Source organism: Podarcis pityusensis, assembly GCF_964106645.2.
Source record: "Podarcis pityusensis genome assembly, chromosome: 15".
In the NCBI taxonomy this organism is placed as follows: domain Eukaryota; kingdom Metazoa; phylum Chordata; class Lepidosauria; order Squamata; family Lacertidae; genus Podarcis; species Podarcis pityusensis.
In genome coordinates this window covers 5,167,632-5,190,255 of record NC_138040.1, presented here as the reverse complement: position 1 = coordinate 5,190,255, position 22,624 = coordinate 5,167,632, and the positions used below count along the sequence as shown (strand labels likewise).

General features: G+C 42.5%; 2 protein-coding genes across 20 annotated transcripts in view; one reads left to right on the top strand and one right to left on the bottom strand.

The window, feature by feature from the left end:
• Positions 1–22,624, bottom strand: part of BRIP1 (BRCA1 interacting DNA helicase 1) — a 231,802-nt gene that overhangs the window by 233 nt on the left and 208,945 nt on the right. The window contains exon 24 of one of the 3 annotated variants that reach the window (XM_080982770.1): positions 302–616. In XM_080982770.1, the coding sequence (XP_080838896.1) occupies positions 587–616 (30 nt within the window). In that variant the 3' untranslated portion in view covers positions 302–586. Of the gene's footprint in view, positions 1–148; positions 617–21,987; positions 22,116–22,624 lie in introns of those variants that run through there. The other 2 variants (XM_080982769.1, XM_080982763.1) reach the window with 2 other exon arrangements.
• Positions 1–22,624, top strand: part of TBX4 (T-box transcription factor 4) — a 126,849-nt gene that overhangs the window by 99,583 nt on the left and 4,642 nt on the right. For all 17 annotated transcript variants that reach the window (XM_080983011.1, XM_080983013.1, XM_080983000.1 and 14 more), the window contains 3 exons: positions 10,305–10,457; positions 20,639–20,727; positions 21,863–22,104. In XM_080983011.1, coding sequence (XP_080839137.1) covers positions 10,305–10,457; positions 20,639–20,727; positions 21,863–22,104 — 484 coding nt within the window. The remainder of the gene's footprint in view (positions 1–10,304; positions 10,458–20,638; positions 20,728–21,862; positions 22,105–22,624) is intronic.

Sequence of the window (22,624 nt, the reverse complement as noted above, 5' to 3'; positions counted from 1 at the left end):
TGATACATGATTACACCTGCCCAGCCCCGTTTACATTGTGTTCCTTTTTCACTGAAATTAATGGGCTGGAATAATATAATAACAACATAACTTACGTCATTAATCACATAAATGATGAAAGTTACGTAATTTCAAAACTGAAACGAATGAAGTAGTTTTTGGCAGAAAACTGCAGCAGGTATCTGAAGAAGTGTGCATGCACATGAAAGCTTATACCCAGTACAAACTTAGTTGGTCTCTAAGATGCTACTGGACAATGTGTTCTGCTGCAGTCAAAATAAATAAAAAAATCAATTATTACCACTGGCAATATTCCATTCATTTGCCATTTGGGCAGACCGAGGTGCTTCTTTTCTGATGGTGGAGCTTCTCTCTGTTGCTGGGTGGAGGGACACTTCTGTCCCCTCCCTCCATCTGCCCCAGCAGGGCAGATTGGGAGTTTGGAATGCTCCGTTAATGAATAATCTGTGGATGACTTCATTATGCCTCCCCTTGCTGAGAAGAGTGTAGTCTTTTCCATCTGATGTGAACCTCGTAGGCTTCATTCATCCTGACCTGGGTCTTTTTCTTGGAATAACCGAGATTCTTAAGAAGCTAAAACAATTTTTGCGTGTGCCTTAAAAAAGGAAAAGAAAAAGCACTACAGTAGGAGAAGCCAACACTCTTCAGTGGCAGATAGTTGAAGAGGCATTTATCAGCCTCTAAATGTTAGACATCCTCTTAAGCCACATCTACTTAAAAGCAAAATCCCTCCTCTTGGGGTAAGACATTAATTTATGTATTTCAAAATCTTTACATGTGCGGAGATAATCAGCCTGACAAAAAAACCTGATTTATGTGTGTGTCCTGAGGGTGGCTAGGGATATAACAAGCTTAACTATTTTGACAGATATTTGGGCTTTGGATGATTCCCTTCTTTTCTTTCTTTGGAAGGGGAAAAGGGGGAAGCCTTTTTGAAACATACACAAGTCAAAAATGCTGACACAACCAAAATGTATTCATTAATAATGCCAGATTTATTTAAGCTGCTGTGGATCCAACTACTGCTGGAAAATGATACTCCATCCTTCACAATGCCATTGGAAGGGAAATTCAATTAATACTATTGCACATACATTGCCCGTCAAGAAAGATTCATCTATGAATATAATGTCTTCAAAACGTGCAAAATAAGTTTGTACATGCAGTAGGCTGGGGAGGGCATTAATGATGTAATCTATCAGAACTATGATATGTTTTCATAGGGGTACTCATTCATGAAAGGAATTCCAGTGTCAGGAAGCTGTAGATGTATAGGATATGGTTAGAACAGAGAGGTTGGGAGATGCCTTGGCCAATCAAAAGACAGGACTTGCCAACCAGCACAGTCCTGGAGAGACCAGCTGCAGTTCGTAAAGCACTTCTGGAGCAATGAATTTCTAGATCACTCAAGCAAGTGGGCCAGATAATAACCTACAGGGGAATGGGCACAAAGTTGTTGAGGGTTGGCAGAAGGTAAATTCCCATCAGCTGGTAAATTGCCGCATCATTTGCAGTAGATTGGCAAGGGTTTCTAGATGGTGGACTTTGGAGTTCTAGTAAAAATCTGAAGTACAGTAGACCCCAACACCTGCCCAATGCCCTGTTAGCAGTTCTGACCCCCCCCCCCCAATCCATTGATGACTTGGAAATTGCAGGTCTCGGCAGATCATGTATTGATTTTCCCACTTGTTGTAACAACTCTAATGCACTGTGCTAGATGCTTTATGATTTTACTTGTATCTTTATTGCTGCTTTTATTTTTTATGTTATATTTTATTGTACTGTGTTACAATTTGAGATCAATGAAATTCAAATTGTCACACAATAAAACACTATATAAAAAAATAGTTGTTATATATTCTATTACAATCTGAGTTCCATCAAATTCAAATTCCATTGCAATAAAACACAAGAAACAAAAGAAGCAACAAAAATACAAAAAGGTTCCAATCTGAATGTTTAGTATGGTGGGTGTGCCATTTCCTGTCTTCAGCTACAAATTCACACACACACTGCAGATCATGTGAATGTAGCTCGTGGACTGCTGTTGGTTTGCAGACCACAATTTAGGAACTCCTTCCCCCTGTGTCCAACTGCAGGACATCTAATGCGCTGTCTCTGGTTGTGTCCATTCCACAGAAAGGAGGAACCCCCAATATCAACTGCTGTCATGCTTTGGAGTGACTAATTGCCTCCTTGCAGAATCAAGATCTCTGGGGAATGAGGCAATGCTAGAGTCCAAGCCAAGGTGCTTAATTAGAGGGAATGCAAAGTATCCCTAGTGGAGAAACCAAGCCAATGTCAATTCCAGGAATGAAATTGGAGCAGTTTAGGCAAAAAGGAGGAGGCAGCAGCAATAGTGGAGCTGAAGGAACATAGAAAGCTGCCTTAGTCCAACCAATTTGTTCATCTAGTTCAGTATTCTCTACATTGATTGGTAATCAGTTCTCCAGGGTTTCAGATGGGGGCATTCCCAGGCTTATCTGAAGATACCAGGGATTGAATCAAAGACCTTCAGCATGCAAATTACAGTATGCATGCTATCCTTGAGCTACAGTTCTTACCAAAATGTGGCAGAGCCAGGAAGCAAGGCAAGAAGAAGAGTGGGCTTGGAGTCGTGTCACACAGAAAGTGTGTCACTGCATGGTCAAATCTATCCACAGGAAGAGGAAATCTTTAAAAGCAGCATGCAAGGGAAGGAACTGATCCTGGGTAGAGGAAAGCATGCAGGAGGCTGGTGATGTATGCCAGATTATTCTTTTCTCTAGTTAAGTCCCACAGCTAGCTACTGGGAAATACACTGTTTTCAGGAAAATGACAAAGAACTTTGTGGCAACTCAGATTTATTATGGCATAAACTTTTGTGGACCAGACCCTTCATCACAGTGACAATTCCTTTAAAGCAAAATAGTTACAGTGACTGATTAACAAGTCAGCAAGAACATTTTGCTCTCTGGAAAGGAAGATTCTTGATCCAAGGTATGATGGTGCTTCTCCCCGTCCCTTGGGCATTTGATCAAAATTGGAACAGTTGGCTTCTGGGGCCCATATTTATCTGTCTACAAAGAGGCAGTTCTTCTCCCAGTTGATGTACTTGATAAATATAAAACAAAATGTACAGCTCGTATTTCCTTCCACTGCCCAAAATGAGGAAATGGAGTAATTCAGCTGACTCATTATAGACCAAATGTTTGAAAAGAAAGTAAAAGACAGACAGCATGTTCAAGAGGGATTATACTTCAGTTATATGATTCCTTGGGAGAAGCTATTAAAATTGTGGGGCTGGCACACCACTGTCTGTTGTTTTGTATTAAATGGGTGATTGTCATGGCAACTTTTGCAGTGTGTGATACCTGATCTCCTTTGGAGAACCAAGAAACTCTCTTAAAACAGCTCCCAATTTATTTATTTATTTGCTCACGGGTCAACATATTATGCATTGATTTCAGGGAAAGTTCGCATTATGCAGAGCAAAGTGGCCTGATCAAACGTTATGAATACTTAACGTTAACTTAAGAAGCCACATCTCTTTCAAATTCAAAAACGTTTATCATCCTTAAGAAATCCAAAGCAATGCTTTTAAAAAACAAGAAAACAATTACTATATGGGCTTCTATCCTGCCTTTCCAATGCCTTATCAAGTTAGTAGTCTGTACGGCGCTATAAATGTAAGCAAGACTCTCGTGTTTCCAAAGGTACATATCTAGTGCTAGGGAGCTGAACTAGTGCTAGGGAGCTGAACTAGCTGAACTCTGATATATATATATATATATATATATATATATATATATATATATATATCGATATTGGCTAACTATATGTTTGGAGAGGGGATATGTTGTGGGGAGGGAGGGGGTGAAGGTGTTTTAAAAGTGGCAGTCCATTTTGAAGTTAACAGTTAACTTTAAACTGCCTTAGTTTGTGGAAGGAACTCAAGTAACAAAACATGTGCCTTAAAAAAGAGAAAATGGACAAATGTTTAGGGAGTGAAAGAGCCAAGTGGAATAACTCCTAATTCAATGTTTTCTGATCATGTAAAACTGCTATTGAGGGAATGCCCATTTTAGGGTTCAGGTGCTTAACAAAAACAAATCTCTACCTCCCTGCAGATGGAAAGCTGTATATCAGGGTTTTAACCAAACTTTCATGACATGCTAACTTTCCAGGTGCAAATGTTAATCTGGGGGAACGCTGGAACAATTTGCTCTCTAAAATACTACAGTCTGTGAAGGACTGCACTGGGACCATAGGGTGATGGGTGGGAAAGAAAGAAAGAAGAAAAATGCTATTTGGCGCTACATTCCAAGTAATGCAAGGCCCTTTGATGGGCTTTACTTAGCACTAGCATCACCAGTGGAATTTGAATTGAGTTCATTTCATTGATAGTACATATGATTCAAGCTTTGTTTTCTTACAAAAGAAGAGTTCCAAGAGTCACTTTTGTCCACTAAGGGCCTTATTGCGTGGCGAGTTCCCGTTCCCCCAGCAGAAATAATGACACATGACACAATTATTAAGGTTATTGGGCTAAATAAGGCCACAACTTTATTGGTTACAGGTATTGGCTTAGGCATTGGTCCTAACCAACTATATCCGACTTCAGCCCGTCTGCTTGAATTCTGGGAAGGGTTAACCATCAGTAGGGGGAGTCCTGCTGATGCACATCAACTAGGAACTCCCCCGGGGTCACCGATTGGGGGTGTGCCTTAGGACCTCACCTCCCCAGGCTTCGGACAGGGCCACGCCTCCCAGAATCCTTTATCGGACTACCCTTCAATATGTGGGGCAGGTGATGGCACTACCTCCCCTCTTCCATCTACAGAACAATACCATTGCCTAACTGCCAATACCAAGAAAGTTGTGACGATTTGCTACGAGGTAGGCGAAAACCAAGTGGCTGGTACCAATTTGCCTAGTGGAAAAATTCCTACCAGGCCCCTCAACAGCAACCAACCAAGGTCTATAGCAAGGTCAAGGAACGAAAACCTTATAGGGCGGGAGAGTGGGAAAAACTGGAACAGCTGGCAGGCGGCAAAGAGGGAGATCCCCGGCCACCTCCTGCCTTAAATAGGGCAGGCCATGCCCCCATAGCCAGCCGATGACATGGCCGGGAATCCCCCCAATCGCGCGGGGTGGGGCCGTGAAGCCACAACCCCACCACCTCTGTAGGGCGGGAGTGTGCTTGGTTGTGGTTTGTGTGTAGCAACACCCACAGTTGCTTTTCCAGTTTGCAAATGTGCTCGAAATACGTTGTGTTGTTGATATTCTTACTACTACAGTACTACTATGACTACTACTAATTTTATTATTTATCGGTAGCCCACCTGGCTGGATTTCCCCAGCCACTCTGGGCAGCTTACAGCATATTTCAGAAGCATTTTTTGGGAAGTAGCTTATAAATCCTTAAATAAAGCTCATCCACATTTCCATTTGCCCCATGATTTCTAGGCATGAGTATAGAGGTTTTTCTTTCATACTGTCACTTCCCCTGGGAACACTCACAGTTCACTGCTGAATCACAACAAACATCAACCCACAGAAAACCCAATTGACGTTCGTTCCAATTAAGTAGTAAACAGCAGGTTTCCCCAGAGAAAGTGGCAAGACAAAGGAAAATCTTACTGGACTAGAAATCACGGGAAAATGGAAATATGGATGAGCCCAGAATCACTGTGTAATCTGTACGAAAAATCTGAACATTCATTCTGCACAGGCTTCTGAGTGCCTGTCATGACGCAAACTTATACCCAACCTGACAGTTTCTAATAACCAAAAGGTGTGCACTTCACTTGCTGAAACAAAGCTTCTGTTCATATGGGTATTATTTACACCAAACAACGAGCTCCTCTCACAACGTGTGGAAGTATTCCCTTTTTCAGAGCCAAACCTTTAATTTTCTAATCGGAGCATAGCTAATTGGGGGTTTGAATCCTAAATGCAAGGCTGGAACTCTCTGGCCAGAGGACCCCACCAGCTTAAAGGGGAAGGTAATGCAAAATTGTACAACCAGGCCAGGAAAACAGTCATGGGGGTAGGGATGGGCAAATCTGTCAGTTTTGGTTCCTGTTTCTAATTTTTCCAGTAACTTCCGTTTCCTAGATGGCCGGATCAGTTTGCATTTTTCTAAAAAGTCCTAATGAAAACTCATCAAAATTTTGGTGTGTAATTCTCCTAGTAACCCATTTTTGTTTGATATTTTCACCAATATTTATGCACACTTTGCCACAGCATGCGCATTTTTGTAAACGTTACTTGGCTGGAGAACTGTACTGCAAAATTTTGAAAAGTGATTTTTGAAAGAAGTCTGTGTTTCAGTTTTTTGCTTTAGAAAGTCTGGGTTTAGCTGGTTTGTCTTTTAAATGTGAACAGAACTAGATTTCTCTCTCATCCCTAAATGTGAGCATTTGCATATTTGCAGGCTCATATTGCATCTACCTATCACTACCACTAAGTGCCTGCAGAAATCTTGGCTGCATTACACCTGAGCTAAATAGGAGATGTTTTGTGTGCTCAACACCAGGATGTATGTTGTGGTATTAAAGTCACCGTTTGGAGGTAGATTTTCAGATGTCCTCCAGTGACATCATTGTTACTATATTGGCTGGTCCCCCACTGCCAAAGCAACTTTGTGGTTGCTGTTTTAACTGCAGTTCAAAATTCAAACTCACAACTAAATGCATTCCCCACCTGAGTATGAAAATGCTGCAGGTGACTAATGATCAGTGGGAAGGGAGGCTGCTTGACTCCAGGTGTGCTCACAATACTTGGACTGAAATCTAATCAGTGTATCTTTGGCAGGCTTATGCCCTAAATCCTGATGGGCAGGGGGCAGTATTAGGAGAGGTGCTTGTAGCAAACAGTATTTATTAGAATGAATGTGAAAAGTGGCCTGTGCAGAACTATTCAAAACAAAGTTAATTTCAATGCCATGTTTATTTGTTTCTCCATTCATGTTCTTTTTCTGTGGCATATCCTACCACATTTAGTTTTAAGAGGCTACATAGGAAGCTCCTTATACTGAGTCAGACCATTTGTCCTTCTAGCTCAGTACTGTCCGCTCTGACTGGCAGTGGTTCTCCAGGATTCCAGATAGGTAGATTCTGGCCCCACCTGGAGAGGCCAGGGATTGAACCTGCGGCCTTCTGAATGAAAAGCATGTGCTCTACCACTGAGCCACGGCTCTTCCCCAAGTTTGATCCACTTTATTTATTAAATGTATAAGTTTTCATGGTCGGCAGGCTGCATGCGAAGCCTCTGCCTTTTATTCGCGTCATTCTGTGCAGTCAACTCCCCTGGTGCACCAGACACTCCATCCCTCGTCAGCCATGAAATTCCTCCAAGTGCTGCAGGCAGGGCAGAGATGCAGGACTCCAGAGGCATGCTGGGGCAGCTTAACGACTAATGGAGTGTGCGCCCTTTGCAAAGCTCCCGCCAACTGGCTCCAACCCAAAACTTTAGGTAGGTTTTACGGGTCACAGTTGTACCTTTTGGAGTCTCTGTAAAATATCCCTTTGAGCTGGAACACCATCTCAGCAATGCTGATTCTAGGCAGGCAGCCTGGGCTGCTGTTTCATATGCCCCCCCTCCCTGTTTGCTTCTAAAAAACACTTACTTTGTGTTTAAGAAAGTAGTGCAGTCCAGCTGATGAGATTCAATAGGAGATCTTGAAAGTGGATTAAAGCATTAGACCCAAATGGGAGCTGGGCGCCTCAACTCTCTTGGTATGCTTTGGAGCTCCTGGAACTACTTCTGCTCCTGGAACATCTACATGTTACGAATAACAGTGGAGCAAGTGAGGAGGGGTGCAAAATTATGGCCTGTTTTAACAGAGCGTTTGGTGAAGGGAAAGTGCTTTACTTTGATCTCTGTTTTTCGTCTTTCTTTTTAAGCGACAAGAGATTGATGGAATCTCCATATCCTAGAGGTTACCAGACCATGGATGACATAAGTTTGGCTATCCCTAACTTTGGAGTTAGGAGATAAGAATAAACTGCAACATTTTGCTGCAGCAGGTCCCACTATTTGCTGTTAGTAAATAACGCCATTACAACTTGAAAATCTCATTAAATATATTTTAAATTCTCATGAACAATAGAAGTATAATTAACTAACTTCCCAAATTAACTACAGTGATTACTGTTTTTGGAAGTGATTTAAAAATCTCCTCAGTGTAACTTCTGGAGCTGTCCTCCAGTGGTTTGATATCACAGGGCAAGCCAAGTGAAATATATTTTAATAACAGCCTTAATAAAGCAGCCTCCCCTCTTCCTTGGTCAAAGCTCTATAGCCAGACAGCAGCCAAATAGTTAAAAGAGAACCCCATACAAAGCTGATAAAATGCCACGCTGCTTTCTCATTCCTCCTCAGGGAGGAGAGGGGAAGGCTGATCTGGAAAATGTCATCAATAAAAACTACATTTAAATGGTATATCATGCAGCTGGCTACTGTGGGCAGAATTATATGCCGTCAGACCAAAAGGGCCTTAAAAGAACTGATCCTGCCATAATGGTGTAGCTTGACCCATCTAGAAAAGAATAGGCTTCTGTTTTCCAGCCCCACTTTCCATCAGCATCAAGATTGTGAACATGGCTAAACGGAAGTGGAGGGGCCTCAGTCAGGTTGCTGGATGCTCTTTCTGCCTAGATACCATTAATGTGCAATGATTCTCCCCATTTCCTCTCCCCAGAACACTCTGGGGGGTGTGGGCCTCTGCAAGTGGGAGGCAGGGAGAGAAGGGGGCAGTCCCCCTCTTCCCATATGAACCATTATCTCCAGATCCCCAGCTTTCCTTAAAAAAAGAGAGTAAACTTCTAGCATTTGCAGAACCTGAGATATGAGGCATAATTTACAGGCACTATTATTTTCAATTTTGGGGGTGAGAAACTGCCCTATTTTACTTTGTCCTCCCCCCAGGCAGAAATTCCCGTGGATGTCCATGGCTATGGGGTCCTTATGAATATATACAACTGTACCTTATATGTACATATGCATGTGTGTAAATATATCTGCCTGTCTATCTTTAAATATACTATATGGTGATGGCCAAATGAGTCTATTTCTTGTCTACTTCACTTTTTTATTTATTTCTTACAATATTTATATGCAGTTTGAGGCAACTTGGCAGCCCTGCAAGCTTAACTTACCACCCTGTGTCTCAGGACCTAAGTAGGAGACTCAGCGACCCTTTTCCATCCAACTCTTTCCCATCTAACATGAGTAAAAAGCTACACTGGGCAATACTAACTCTCTCCTCTAATGAAAACAGACCCATGCAGAGGATGCCTTTGGCCTTCCATCATTCAGTGAAAGTGGGAATAGAGCAGCTGGTATTGCTGTACCGTCAAGTGATGGGGGAACTTCTTGCAATGAGTGGATGAACTGCCTTAATACTGCAAAAGGGTGGGACGCCCCCCAGCCTCTCTGCTTGCTGTTGGCTAAGAAATTAGGGGAAAAGGTGAGGAATGTTTCTGTGAAGGGAAAGAAAAATGAGCAAGAGAATGAACAGGCATAGGATGAGGCAGTGCTTTTTTTTCTTAAAAAATGTTTAGGGGTACTCTCATTTTGACTTAAGAAAATCACCATTTTATAGTTCAAATTGAGGGAAATAAGTACAAAAGCACAAAGTTTCACAAAATGTTTAGGGGTATGCATACCCCTGCGTACCCCCAGAAAAAAACCACTGGGATGAGGAGTGGCAAAGGTAAAATGAATACACTGATTTGTGATTGGAACTGTTTGCATTGCTTGACTGCTTCATCAATTGCCATAATTCCTTGGTCCATTCCTGGGCCTAATTCAAAGTGTTAGTTTTGATTTTTGAAAAAACTCTTAATGACTTGGGAGCTCAGTGCTTTAAGAAATGACCTATCTCCACATGTCCATACGCAAAGACTTTCAGCTGGTGCTCTTCCCTGGGTTCTGTAGTCTGAAGGGGTTTATGCTGCTTTTAGAGTTTGTTCCTCTTATTTTTATGTTTGATAAAACCCAATAAACCAATTTAGACAATCAGAATTTGTTTGAAAGGCATGGTTTAAAAATATGCTATTGATGAAATAAATAAATTGGAAGCAATCCGATACGTTTGTTTGGCTTCAGGTCTCAAGAGTTACATCATTTTTTTTTACTCACACATGGGAATGCAAAATCCTTCCTACTTGAAATCAAAGCCAAAATTCACCATAATGTTTTAAATGCCTTTCCCTGCTCCTATAATGCACTCCAGTTGAATACACTTTGTTGTACAGTATTCCTAATGAGTTCCCTTCTTGTTTTCCTTTCCTCAGATCATTCTTAATTCTATGCACAAATACCAGCCAAGGCTGCACATTGTGAAAGCAGATGAGAACAACGCATTTGGCTCCAAGAACACAGCTTTCTGCACTCACGTGTTTCCAGAAACATCCTTTATATCCGTGACATCCTATCAGAACCACAAGGTTTGTGCCACCGTGGCCCAAAATAACATTTTGTTTTGTGAATTTGGTGATATGTTTGGGGTGGTGGCAGCAGCAGGTGCAACTTAAACCTTTGTAAAAGAAACTCCACCAAAGTAGCATTTTTCCTTTGCTTGTCCTGATGAGAACTTTACTGCTCAGACAGAGAAGTTTTAGTACTATGAGACAAGTAACCTTCTCTCGTCACTTTCTTCACACTGTGACTGGATTATTCCTACCTAATGGTTGGTAGTTCACATTTATACTTTAATCATATCGATTCCTTCTTTCTATTCTTCCGGTGTGTCTGTAATAACCTCATTGCTCAAGGGTTCCAGTCTTCTCCTCATATTGTTTGTCTTCAAGTTTTGTAGGTTCAAGAAAACTTTGGGACATTATTAGGTGGTTAATGTCAAACTCAGTTTTACTCAGTGTAGACCTACTGAAATGATGGAACCTAATTTGGTCACATTCATTAATTTCAGTGGGTCTACTTTGAATAAAACTTAGTTGAATACGACTCAATGTTTCATTTGGGTCACACAGGTCCCGTCCCCCCCCCCCCCCCCCCGGATTTGAAATGAAGAGAGCTTTGTTAAGTTCTTTATTTATATTGTAAAAAAAAGGAACAGCATTGCTAAGGTCTTGGGTTTGTGGGATTGTGGTGCATTGGGGCAGCTCCAAAGCTCTGCACTAAATGGAATATGTGCACCATTGTAGTCATTATGGATGAGACTCCGCCTTGCAGGCAGGTTCTCATTAAAGGCTGATTTCCTGTAAGAGTGTGTAGGTCAGGGATGGGCATTTTGTGGCTTTCCAGATGGTGGTAGACACCATCTCCAGACTTTGGCCATGCTAGGAGTTGAGAGGCCAATAACTTCTGGAGTGTGGCATGTTCCCAACCCCTGGGGCCCATGCTCAGAAATCAAGCTATTGCCTTTGGAAAAAATTGCATGGCCAAACTGTAATCCAAGAATGTTGGGCCAGCTGGCAGTGAGCCCAAGGGCAGACAAAAGTAAGGACTACTTCCCACAAAGAGTAATTAACTTACGGAGTAATTGGCTATGAAGTTATATGGCTTAAAAAAAAAAAGATTAGACAAATGAAGAGAGGCGGTGAAACATACAGAGCAGATGCCACGATTTGCTAAATAGAACATCTGTGTTCACAGGAACTGTGCCTATGGGGAATAGAGGCTGGGCAGGGCACATCACACGGGAAGGCCAAGGTGGGCCTCCATCCAGGAAGACAGTCGTTTTGGTTCTTAAAGGCTGTGTCGGAAGACAGGCTCTGAATAGAAAGCACCCACCCACTTGCCCTATGCTTGGTTTTACCAAAACCCAGAGGATGCCATTCAGGAAAGGAAGGAAAGTGTACTGAGTGTGTGTATGTGTGTTTAAAACAGGTATCTTGGCAGTCACAGTGAGCCCAGTAACTAATGAATCAGAGGCCATAAACTCTCGGATGTCATTCAAAACAGCAAGCAAACCTAATAATGACTGGTAAAGCCCAGCCATAAATCTACAGTGAAAAGTAATTACGGTATATGTATTTAGGGAGACATACAAGGAATGTTACTATAAAAGCAGTTAAGAGCCTGCCTTGCGGTCAGAACATGAAGGAAAAGAAGGATTTTTTTCCTTTTTTGAGTGGGCGTGAGATTGAGAGAACTGGAGGGGGAAAAACACAAAATGGATTTCAGCTCTTGTTCTTGTGGTAGATTTACATGCATTTTGTGAAGGTTTGGTCTGATTGGATGCATGTGATACAACTGGAGTCTGAGTCAAGATCTGTACTGACTGAGAATTGGCACTCCAAACCACACACTATCTGTGTATGTGTGGAGTGTGCGTGCACTATCTATTGCTCCACAACCTGTAGAGCAGGAAGGAGAACAAACTTCAGACTTGTGGGATCGATGTCTTTTTTAGGGGGGGAGGGGTGTGTGTTAACATCAAGATCCACCAATTGGAGCCAAGTGAGGGAAAAAATGGCATGGGGTGTGTGACTGAACATAGACCTAAAATTAAGAAAGAGGTGTTCGAGCACATGTTTAGCTTTTGATACCAAAACTGAGCTTGGCGCCATCCCCCACCTCCTACCCCCAACTCTGGTTTTCCTCCAAGTATTCTTGGTTTCAACAGTCTAATTCAGGAGTCAGCAAACCTTTTCAGCAGGGGGCTGGTCCACTGTCCCTCAGACCTTGTGGGGGGCCAGACTAGATTTTGAAAAAAAATATGAATGAATTCCTATGCCCCACAAATAACCCAGAGATGCATTTTAAATAAAAGGACACATTCTACTCACTCATGTAAAAACACGCTGATTCCCAGACCGTCTGCGGGCCAGATTTAGAAGGCGATTGGGCCGGATCTGGCCCCCAGGCCTTAGTTTGCCTTTTAGAGGGGAGCCTTTTAGTTGCTACTGTTAAACACCTGGGGGGCAGAAACTTTTCTATTGGAAATCACCCAGGCATTTACCAGTAGATTCCCAGTCTATATTCTGTCTGCTTACAGCTGCAAAATGAATGAAGGGTTCCCAGCTTGTATCTTGGGAGAAGGTGCCCAACAAAGCCACAGGTTTGAGTAGCTGTTTAATTATGGGCGGAAAACATAGAAAGGCATGGGATTGTAACAAACTAAGTTCTGTTCAGACCAGACCCACTTAAATTAATGGGCATAAAGTTAGATGTGTCCATTGATTTCAATGCCTCTTCTCTGAGTTAGGGATGTCGGAGAATTTTGACTGAAATGGGAGCGGAAATTGATTGAGTTTGCTTATTCTTCAGGAACAGAAATCCATCCAGCAAAGAAAATTGGTATTTGCTACTACTGCTGTTTTCAGTCTGCTAATGATGCATAATTGATGTTTCTCACCCCCATTTGCATTGCATTTCCAGTGTCAGACTTTGGGCTCTCAGATTTCAGCGGCACCCTATGCGATGTGAAAATTCAGGGACCCCTGGTTCTCACACTCTGTTCTGCAGTATAGATGTGGCGCCCAGTGCAACCACACTGGTCACACTCCCCTGAAACTGACTGGCATTTCCTTTGCATTGAAATGAATACAGTGGTACCTCGGGTTACAGACGCTTCAGGTTACAGACTCTGCTAACCCAGAAATAGTACCTTGGGTTAAGAACTTTGCTTCAGGATGAGAACAGAAATCGTGCGGCGGGAGGCCCCATTAGCTAAAGTGGTACCTCAGGTTAAGAACAGTTTCAGGTTAAGAACAGACCTCCAGAACAAATTAAGTTCTTAACCTGAGGTACCACTGTAGTGTGGAATAACACAACGATAAGGTAACGAGTTACATAAAATTCTGCCACAGCAGACAGCGAGATCAGTAACATAGTTTTTGTTAGAAGCTGAACTGCAGTCGAATGGAAACAGTAATGCATGTAACAAACATGTATTGGAACATAAATCAGTGCCTTCTTGCATCCTTATTCTGAGTAGGACTAACTTTGGATGTAATCCAAAGCAATTTCTCCCAAACTGCTTGTCATAGGATTCAACCAAAAATGTTGACAATCACAAACTTTACAGCACAGTGTGAATTTCATGAAATCTGTGCCAGATTGTTGGGCAGGGGGAGAAATCCCTGGTCAAGGAAGGCATTCAAGAGCACTCGTCCTCCTGACACCGTCTTTGACTCGCTTAACCCATAGCAAAGTTGTCAGTTGTAAAGTGAAGCTCTCCAGAAACAGTTTTGTCTGGAGAGGCTTTATGGAGAGAGATCACCTTAAGGTCTCACTTAAAATGTCAGTATTAGGGAGAGGGTCGTATTTCTACATAAATGACCCAGAGAGATGTACTGGTTTCTTGACACCCAGCTTAAAAGCTCTTTTCCTCACAACTCCATTCACAAACAGGAACAGTTGCTGGCTTTGGTAACTTCAAGCAGCTGAGGCATACCTTATTCCAACTCACAATGAACTGTATACTGTTTGGGTACTGTGAGCCTCATGAGCTAACCAAACGAATCAGGGAGAGCAGTTTTACAGCACTCTGGCTTTGTAACTTCAGGAGTTTATTCCATTTCCCAAACTAAACAGTGGACTCTGTGAGGCGGGAGATGGAGAATACAGAAACTGCAGCAGATTGCTGAAACTGATTCAGAATAAGGCACCAAATGCATCATAGGGCTGACACTACCAGCTATTTAGTTCAAATCTGAGGCTGCTTGGTAGCCACTTTGAACTCTGCCTCATGCTTTCCTATTTATTTCAAACACTGATGTGCCATTAAAATGTTCAAGACAGCTGACAATGGTTAAAAATAAGAAAGGCATGAGATTAAAAACTGCAAGAATGGTTTAACTCTGGAGACAATGGTGGTGAGGTACTTTATAGGGAAGAATGGCATCATTCTATGCAATGTGCTGGTAGTCTTTATAAAAAATGCTGTTTTTTATTGTGATACGAAAGCAAGCCAGCTTAGGAACTCTTGTAATGGCTGAAAAGTGGGGTAAAATTGATATACCAGTATTTATCTTCAACATTATTGAACCCCCCCCCCTTAGTTGCCCCACATCTAGTTCTATCTTCAACAATACCACTCAGATGCATCAATACAAGAATAGGCAGAAATTAGACTAGAGTTGGTGCAGTTAACTAAATTTAGACTCTGGATTTAATGTTTTTTTGGCGGTGTGGCGGCGACTGGCAATGTATCTTACTTCACTAACTTCAAAATGTGGTAAGCCAGCAAGGGATGGGAATGAAATTTGATCCATTTAAATGTGACCCCAGCTAATTAGCAGCACTTTCCGGAACTATATGTGAACCAAAACACAGCCATATTTCAAAATTTGCACTTCTCTGAATTTTGCAATGCAATTCTCTTAGCTAAGTAAAGGGTACAAAAATGGATATACTAGGATAAAATGTGCATAAAATTAATACATTGGTGAAAATAACATACAAAATGCATTCTATTAGGGGAAATTGCTTTGGGGGAAAATGTGCATCATAATAGAAAGTCATACTAAAATACTGCTGAATTTTTACGAGTACTTACAAAAATTGCAAAGTGATTTGGAAATGTGGATAACTGAACTTTATGTTGATCAAATGAGACACTGAAATTGACAGATCCCCCTGTCCCTAATTAGCCAGCCCTGGAGCATTTGGGTGCCCTCCTGCTCCTTCTGTTGACCAGGCTCTGGACCTTTGGCCCAAAGTCCTACTCTGATGGCAGCACTGATTCGGATGTAGCAGTAGACTCGTCAGATTTTTTGTTTCTGTATTATTTAACAACAAAACCCTCCCTCTTAAATTAAGCTGCTCGAGTCTCTGTTCTGTGTATGCAGATTAGGGGTCATGTGGCGTAATAAGTAATTGACTCTCCCTCCCCCCAGCCACTATTTAACACCTGGCTCTGATTAATGGACCTTGGGGTTCTAGTAAAAAGCAAAGTAGATCCCATAGGCTTCAGGTTTGCTCACACCTGCTTTAGAGGAAATGCAGAATGGCCCAGAGCACAAACTCAGAATTCTCAAAGCATTATTTAGGCCAGTGATGAAGCCCCATAAATTGTTTTCAGTATCAAGCTAATCCCTAAAACATTCTGCTTCGACTAAGCTGGGTGGGGGATAAAAAATCTATACAGAATGTCAAAAGCATGCTTTTTTTGGTTCTGTTTAGCCTGTAAAATATCAGACACTCTTCACATATTTTGAAGAATCATCACTTGCTTGGTGCTACCAAATCTAGCTTACTTCACAGCTTCAGTAACGTGGTAAACACACTGTCTGCTAATGTTAGAAACATAAGCCCAATTCCCACCATCTTGTGGACATCTCCTAACCTCATTAACTTTCCCCATGTTCAAGTTGGCTGCAAATGGTGTCTCTGAGCATGTACTGAGTGCTCTCACCTTGCTTTCTTCCCACTTCTGTCCTCTTGTTCAGAGGCACATCGTAGTCGGGATCCAGAATGCCAAGATGTTTCTGGACTCCAGCTCGCACCATCCCTGACCATTGGCCATGCTGGCTGGGACTGATGGGAGTTGGATTTCAGCAACATCTGGAAGCCACCAGGTTGTTTTGCCTTTACCAATTAAACACCAGCCCCTTTCACTCCAAGATGCATGGCAGCCCAGAGGACACAGGATTTATTGTAACCTATAGCAAGATATATCTCCAATCCACAAGATGAATCCATGTGTTGAGTTGACCTGTGCCCCATTTAGGCTGTGGCTATTTATGCACCCACTCTAAAAAGGACCTGCCAACTGAGAGACTATATTATTTCAAAATCCAAAACAAGTAGCTCATTCCCAGGTTGTCTATTCAAATAAAAACAGACTTGGCAGAGCCGAGGCAGGAACCCTCAGTGTGAATCTTGGTTGCAAAGTTACAGTTGTAAGTGCAGCTGCATAGTCCCAATATGGTTAACCAAAGAATCCACTGAGAACATTCTTAGTAACTCTTTGGCATCTTTTAATCATGTCAATTATGCTAATCAGCTGAAAGGACTCTGGTGTGAGATCTGTAAAAACACTTATTTCAAAACGTCCATTTGGGGCAGTGATGTAGCATCTAGCAACATCATCTTAATATCTTGGGACCAGCAGGATTGTATCATTTAGTGTGATACTATAACTTGAAGACAGAGAAGGCAGTAAGAATATGGAATCTGATAAAGGGGAAATAATAAGAGTTAGGGATTACCTGGAAAGGGATAGCAGAGAAGACTTTGAGGCAACAAGAGTGAATAGTCTAGGCATGTCAGGTCAGGCCCATAGTTCATCTAGTGCAGAATTGTCCACACTGGCTGGCAGCAGCTCTCCAGGATTCCACTCAGGGTTGTCTCCCAGCCCTACCTGAAAATTGAATGTGGGCCCATCTGCATGCAAAGCAGATGTTCTGTCCCTGAGCTATGGACTTGCACAAACATTGTGGCCACCTGTCCTATAGGATCTGCAGGGCTAAATTTAAAGGATGGCTTCCCCTTCAAGGAAGTTAATGACTGAGGCAGTGCCGGTGGAGATATGTAGAAATCCCGATCTAAAATTAAGAGGCAGGTTTTCCTGATGCAAGAGCCCATTAGGCTTGAAATCTGGAACGTACCCACTGAAGGTCAGGGCTGTGGGTGCCCTAGCTCTTTCCCTGTCTTCCCACCCGCCCTAAAACAAAAAGTATGGAATGGAGGATAGCTGCAAATGTCTTTTTGTTTAGCAAGGAGATGGGAGTTAGAGCGAGAAGAGAGAAACACTGTAAACAGAACATTCTGCATCCTGTTTGCAGGCAGTAAAGAACTTATTATAATGCCAGTTGCTGAGGTGTCCTTTGGTGACACAGAGTACAGAAAGGAGCTGAATGAAGAAGTGTTCAATTGCACCTTGGTTTGTGGGTGGAGTGTTTAGGCAAAGCATTGCAGCATCCTGCGGTCTTTGGAAGATTGTTAAGCTGCCACAGGCTCTACCACAGCTTAAGGAACCTCTAGGGAAAGGCTAAGTATGTGGGTGGGTAGGGGGCAGCCTGACTCCCTCAATTACAGAGCCAGTAGCATCACTTTCCAGGTATCATTTAGTCACTTGCCTGGAGCTGTGCCTGCCATCAGCCTTGTGAGTGCTGTTCAATGATGCAGCGCACGGGACACAGGGCGTGGAAGGCAGCGTTGTAAAGAGAGGCTAAAAATATAATAAAAAGCCACATTTTTGAAAATCCTTTTTTTAAAAAAGAAAGAGAGCAGAATTGGCCAAGATGAGTGTGCCAGGAAAGCTGCAGCCAGCCAGCCAGCAGAAGGTAAAGTGGCCTCCTTTTGAAATGTCAGTGCCTTCCAGGGTGTGGGGTGCAGGAAGAGGGACTTGCCTTGCTCACCCACTTTCCCGATAAGCATTGCTTGGCTGCTAGGTCGTGTTTTAGCAGGGGCAGTTTTCTACTGGGGTCCAATCCACACTTGTTTCTGTTCTCCCCCCCCCCCCCAGTAATATTCTTTTGGACTGGCTTGTGAGGTAGACAAGGCATTTCCCAGCCCGTACTAATTTCACTGCTTGTGCTGCTGTATGCCATCATTTTTTCACACTCCTTTTATGACAAATTTTTAATAACTGATTTTTTCCCTCACTGTGGATTGCCATGAGAGCGAACTAAGTGTTATTGTTTCTATTATCTGTTGGTGAGGGTGGTTTCAGCCTTGCTGAACTGACTTGGCACCCTTCACATACTTAATGGGGGTGAGGGAAAGGCATCTTTGGCAATGAAGCCTCCATTTTACTCTTAACAACTTGTCAGTGATCCTAATTCCCATGCCTACATCTCAATGCGGTTGTGAGGCTGTACTTAAATTGAAAACCTTCCCCAACCTTCACTTTTAACTGGGGGGTGGAGTCACATTATTGATTATAGGACAAATGTGACTGTGGTGGTAGCATGGATCTCCAGAAACAGCTGTGGGGCAGGATCACTTACTCAGTAAGGAATATTTTATCCCGAGTCTTTGACAGCAGGGTAGTGGTGGGCGGACTTCTGTCCACTCCAGCCATTGCTGAGGATCCAGCTTCTCCCTCCATTAACTTGTGGTAGAAGTGTGACCTCTCTGTTATCCTGCACATGGTGAAGGGTAAAGTAGTGGCTACGTTGCCAGAAATGGCTCCCCACCTCACCAAGGACACCGTTTACTGGGTCCTTGCTGGAGTGGTGAGTTCCCCTTTCCTTGCCAAAGCCCTGCTTTCTCTGCCACTTATGCCAGTTCATGGAGATAACTCTCTCTCCATCAACTGTCTGTGTGAGTGCAGAGGCTTTAATGTGTGTATGTGATTTTGAAAAGTGACTATTTAAGTATCTCCCGCTTCTCCATGTAATTTAATACCTTCCCTATTTTTATTGTGGAATGGAAACACATCAGAAACTGTGTTTTAGAGCTTGCACACACTTCTGCTTGTCCCGTGCTTTCTAGGCAGGGGTCTGAAAGGTTTTTCATTTGCCCAGCCACTTTCTCCAGGCAAACTCCACTGTTTACTGCTAAATTGGAACAAATGTCAGTTTGCAGAAAACCTGTTTGATGTTCCTTCTGATTCAGCGGTAAACAGCGGGCTTTCTTGGGGGAAAGTGGCAGATAAGCCCTACACATTGTGTCCCTTCAGTGGCAACTGTATTTTTCTGAGAAGTACAAGTACAATGATGGCTCATATTAATAGGGATTTGTTTTGCATATAAAGAAGAACCTACCTAATTCACAGTTTCCAAAACTATGCAAACTGAAATAGGGCCATCCTCCAAAATCCACACTTCTCTGAATTTTGCAGTGCTATTATCCAGCCAAGTAATATGTACAAAAATGCATATACTAAGGTACAGTGTGTTTAAAAATACACATATCAGTAAAATAACACACAAAATATCTTTATATGAGGCATGATTGCTTTGTAAAAAGTTGTATATTAGGCAAAATGCATATACAAACATGCACATTAGAATAAATTTGCACTAAAATGCTGTTGAATTCCCATGAGGACTTTTAAAGAGTTGCTGATGGATATGGAGAGCTGAACTGGAAGAATGAGAAACTGAAATTGTCAGATTTGCTCATCATAAATGAATGTGGATTGCACTTATTCTGACATGTCTCTGAGCCAAAGGTCCCAGAACCAAGGATTGATCTGAACTGATATGCGGGTCATATCTACACTGTAGACATGGACTGGTTTTATACTACCAGGAGGTACTCAAGCACAAATGTGTTGGACTAGGACCTGGGAACTAGGGTTCAACAGCCATGAAGTTCACTGGGTGATCTTGGGCCAGTCATTATCTCGCAGGTCAACCTACCTCAGAGTTGTTGTGGGGATAATGTGGAGGGGAGAACCAGGAACACCACCTTGAGCTTCTTGGATGAAAAGGTGGGATATGAATGCAATAGATAAATAAAATAAAGCACTCTGTTGCCATAGCAGCTTGAAAAGTGACGGGGAGATGTGTGAGATGAATGACTAGCTACTGGGAAGAGATATAAACACCCCTACAAGCCAATCAGGAGAAATGCTCATTTTCATCTAACCCTGCAAACAAATCAGAATGAATACTAATAAAGACTGGATATAATCTAACTAGTACATAACTTTGTTCAAGCAATTCAGGATGAATGCTAAATGTTCAATAAATAGGTCTTCTGGAGAAGCACAAAGTCTGTAGTCTCCTTTCAAATTAATAACTCACCGCATTTATTTCCTTAATAGATAACTCAACTGAAGATAGAAAACAACCCATTTGCCAAGGGCTTTAGAGGCAGCGATGACAGCGACCTACGCGTGGCAAGATTACAGAGGTGGGACAACTAAACAGAGACGGATAAAATTAGGAAGGGCCCAGAATAAGCGCAGGTGTCTCTCTGTCTAATACAGCGACTTCATGGGCAGTGTTTTCTCTGTAGGTGGGGAAAACTGTATATATTGTCATCCCTGTAGTGTGCTGCATAACTAAGTTATTAATTTTAAAAATTGTTAAGAGTGCTTCTCAGCAATAACCTCAGAGGAGAGTTCTTTCAGACTGGAGGCCTACTATAGCCCAGCAACAGACACAACACACAGGGCTTCTGCTTGTCTGTTTTGGCTCTTGCTTTTGCTGGATCGTGTCCCCTTGGGGTTCTGTGCAAGCACCAGCAGATCTTGATCTTCACAGCTATCAGATGCTTTGACTTGCACATTTTGCTGCTTTGGCAGGAGCCCATGTGTGCTTGGCAGAAGTGGGCTATAAATAAATTAAATGTGCATTACAGATGGGAAACAGACACGGAGCAAGGGTGCTTTGCCCAAGGCCACCCACTCAGCTCTGTGGCTGAACTGTGATCTTAAATACAGATCTTGTCGGCTGGGGAAAAGAGCATACGCTTTGCATGCAGAAGGTGTGAGGTCAAATTCCCAGCATCTTCAGCTAAAAGGCCATCAGGTAGCAGGTGAGGAGAACTGGTCTGAGTTCCCAAGGAGCTGCTACAGTACCCATACAGTCTTAAGGTGACTTTCTTATGCCCAGCACTCCAGGGCAGTTCTTCTGAGGAACTCCTTCCGCATCCCACGATCCAAAGAAGTTGTGTGTGTTGCAGGAGATTCTGGGGATATATCCTAGGGGGCGCAGTCCAGGTCATGCATAGTTCTAGTCTGAGAGCCTATTGGGTTCATTGTAACCCCACATGGAAGGAGAGTGCCTTTCTAAATCATGCCCTCCTAAATTACACTCATCACTCTCCTGCAACAGGCCCACTGCAGAAGAATAAGAGCAGAGATGGTCTTTGGTCAAGCTTCTTTTAGGGAAACTAGTCCAGTGTTCCTGAAGGAAGCTTCCAAGGAACACAGTTTGGAAACCATCTTTCTAGGGCCACACAATAATAGTGAGATAACATTCCTGATGGTTTTGTTCTGTCTAAATGTGTGTAAAACTGGTTCTTTTCCTATTGCATTTTGCAGCAAAGAGTATCCAGTGATCTCCAAAAGCATAATGAGGCAGAGGCTGGTGTCAACTCACGGTCAGCTTTCCACTAAATCTGACGTCAGCTCGCTCCACGGGAGCCACCAGGGTCTCCAGCATTACCAGTATGAGAATGGTGCTCACATGCAGTTTGCAGCATCAGATGCCCAAGACCTGCCCCTCAACACCTTCACGGCACAAAGAGAATCGGGGCTCTTCTATCACTGCCTGAAGCGGCGAGGTAACTGAGATCTGTAGGCAAAAAAATGTTAGGCTAGGAGACCTTACCTAACAGAGTAGTGGGGGATTTCCAGCGGATTCTCTAAGGGAAAAAATGTCTCATACAATGCAATTCTGATTAATAGCAATCTTAGTTATTCTGAATCCTATATGGTTGCATTTCTTGTAACACTAGTTCAATGAATTCAAATGTGCACACACATGGAATTTCATCTCTCTTTGTGTGTATGTGTCTTATTTGGTGTAACACACTGCAATCTTAAGCACACTGATGAGGGAGTAGGTGCCATTGAACTCCCTGACATTTAATTCTGAGTAAATGTGTTCAGAGCTCAGCTACATGTGACTTTGAAACACTTGACCTAAAAGTTAAACAAAGCCATAAGCAGTGTAGCCAACAAGCAGAAGAGCAAGAAAGTTGTTAACCACACCACTCTGAAAATTGGTTCTTTCAGAAAAAATTCATTTATTAACTAGCTTATTCATTGTAAAAAAATTCGGGGTTCCTTGCAACAATAATT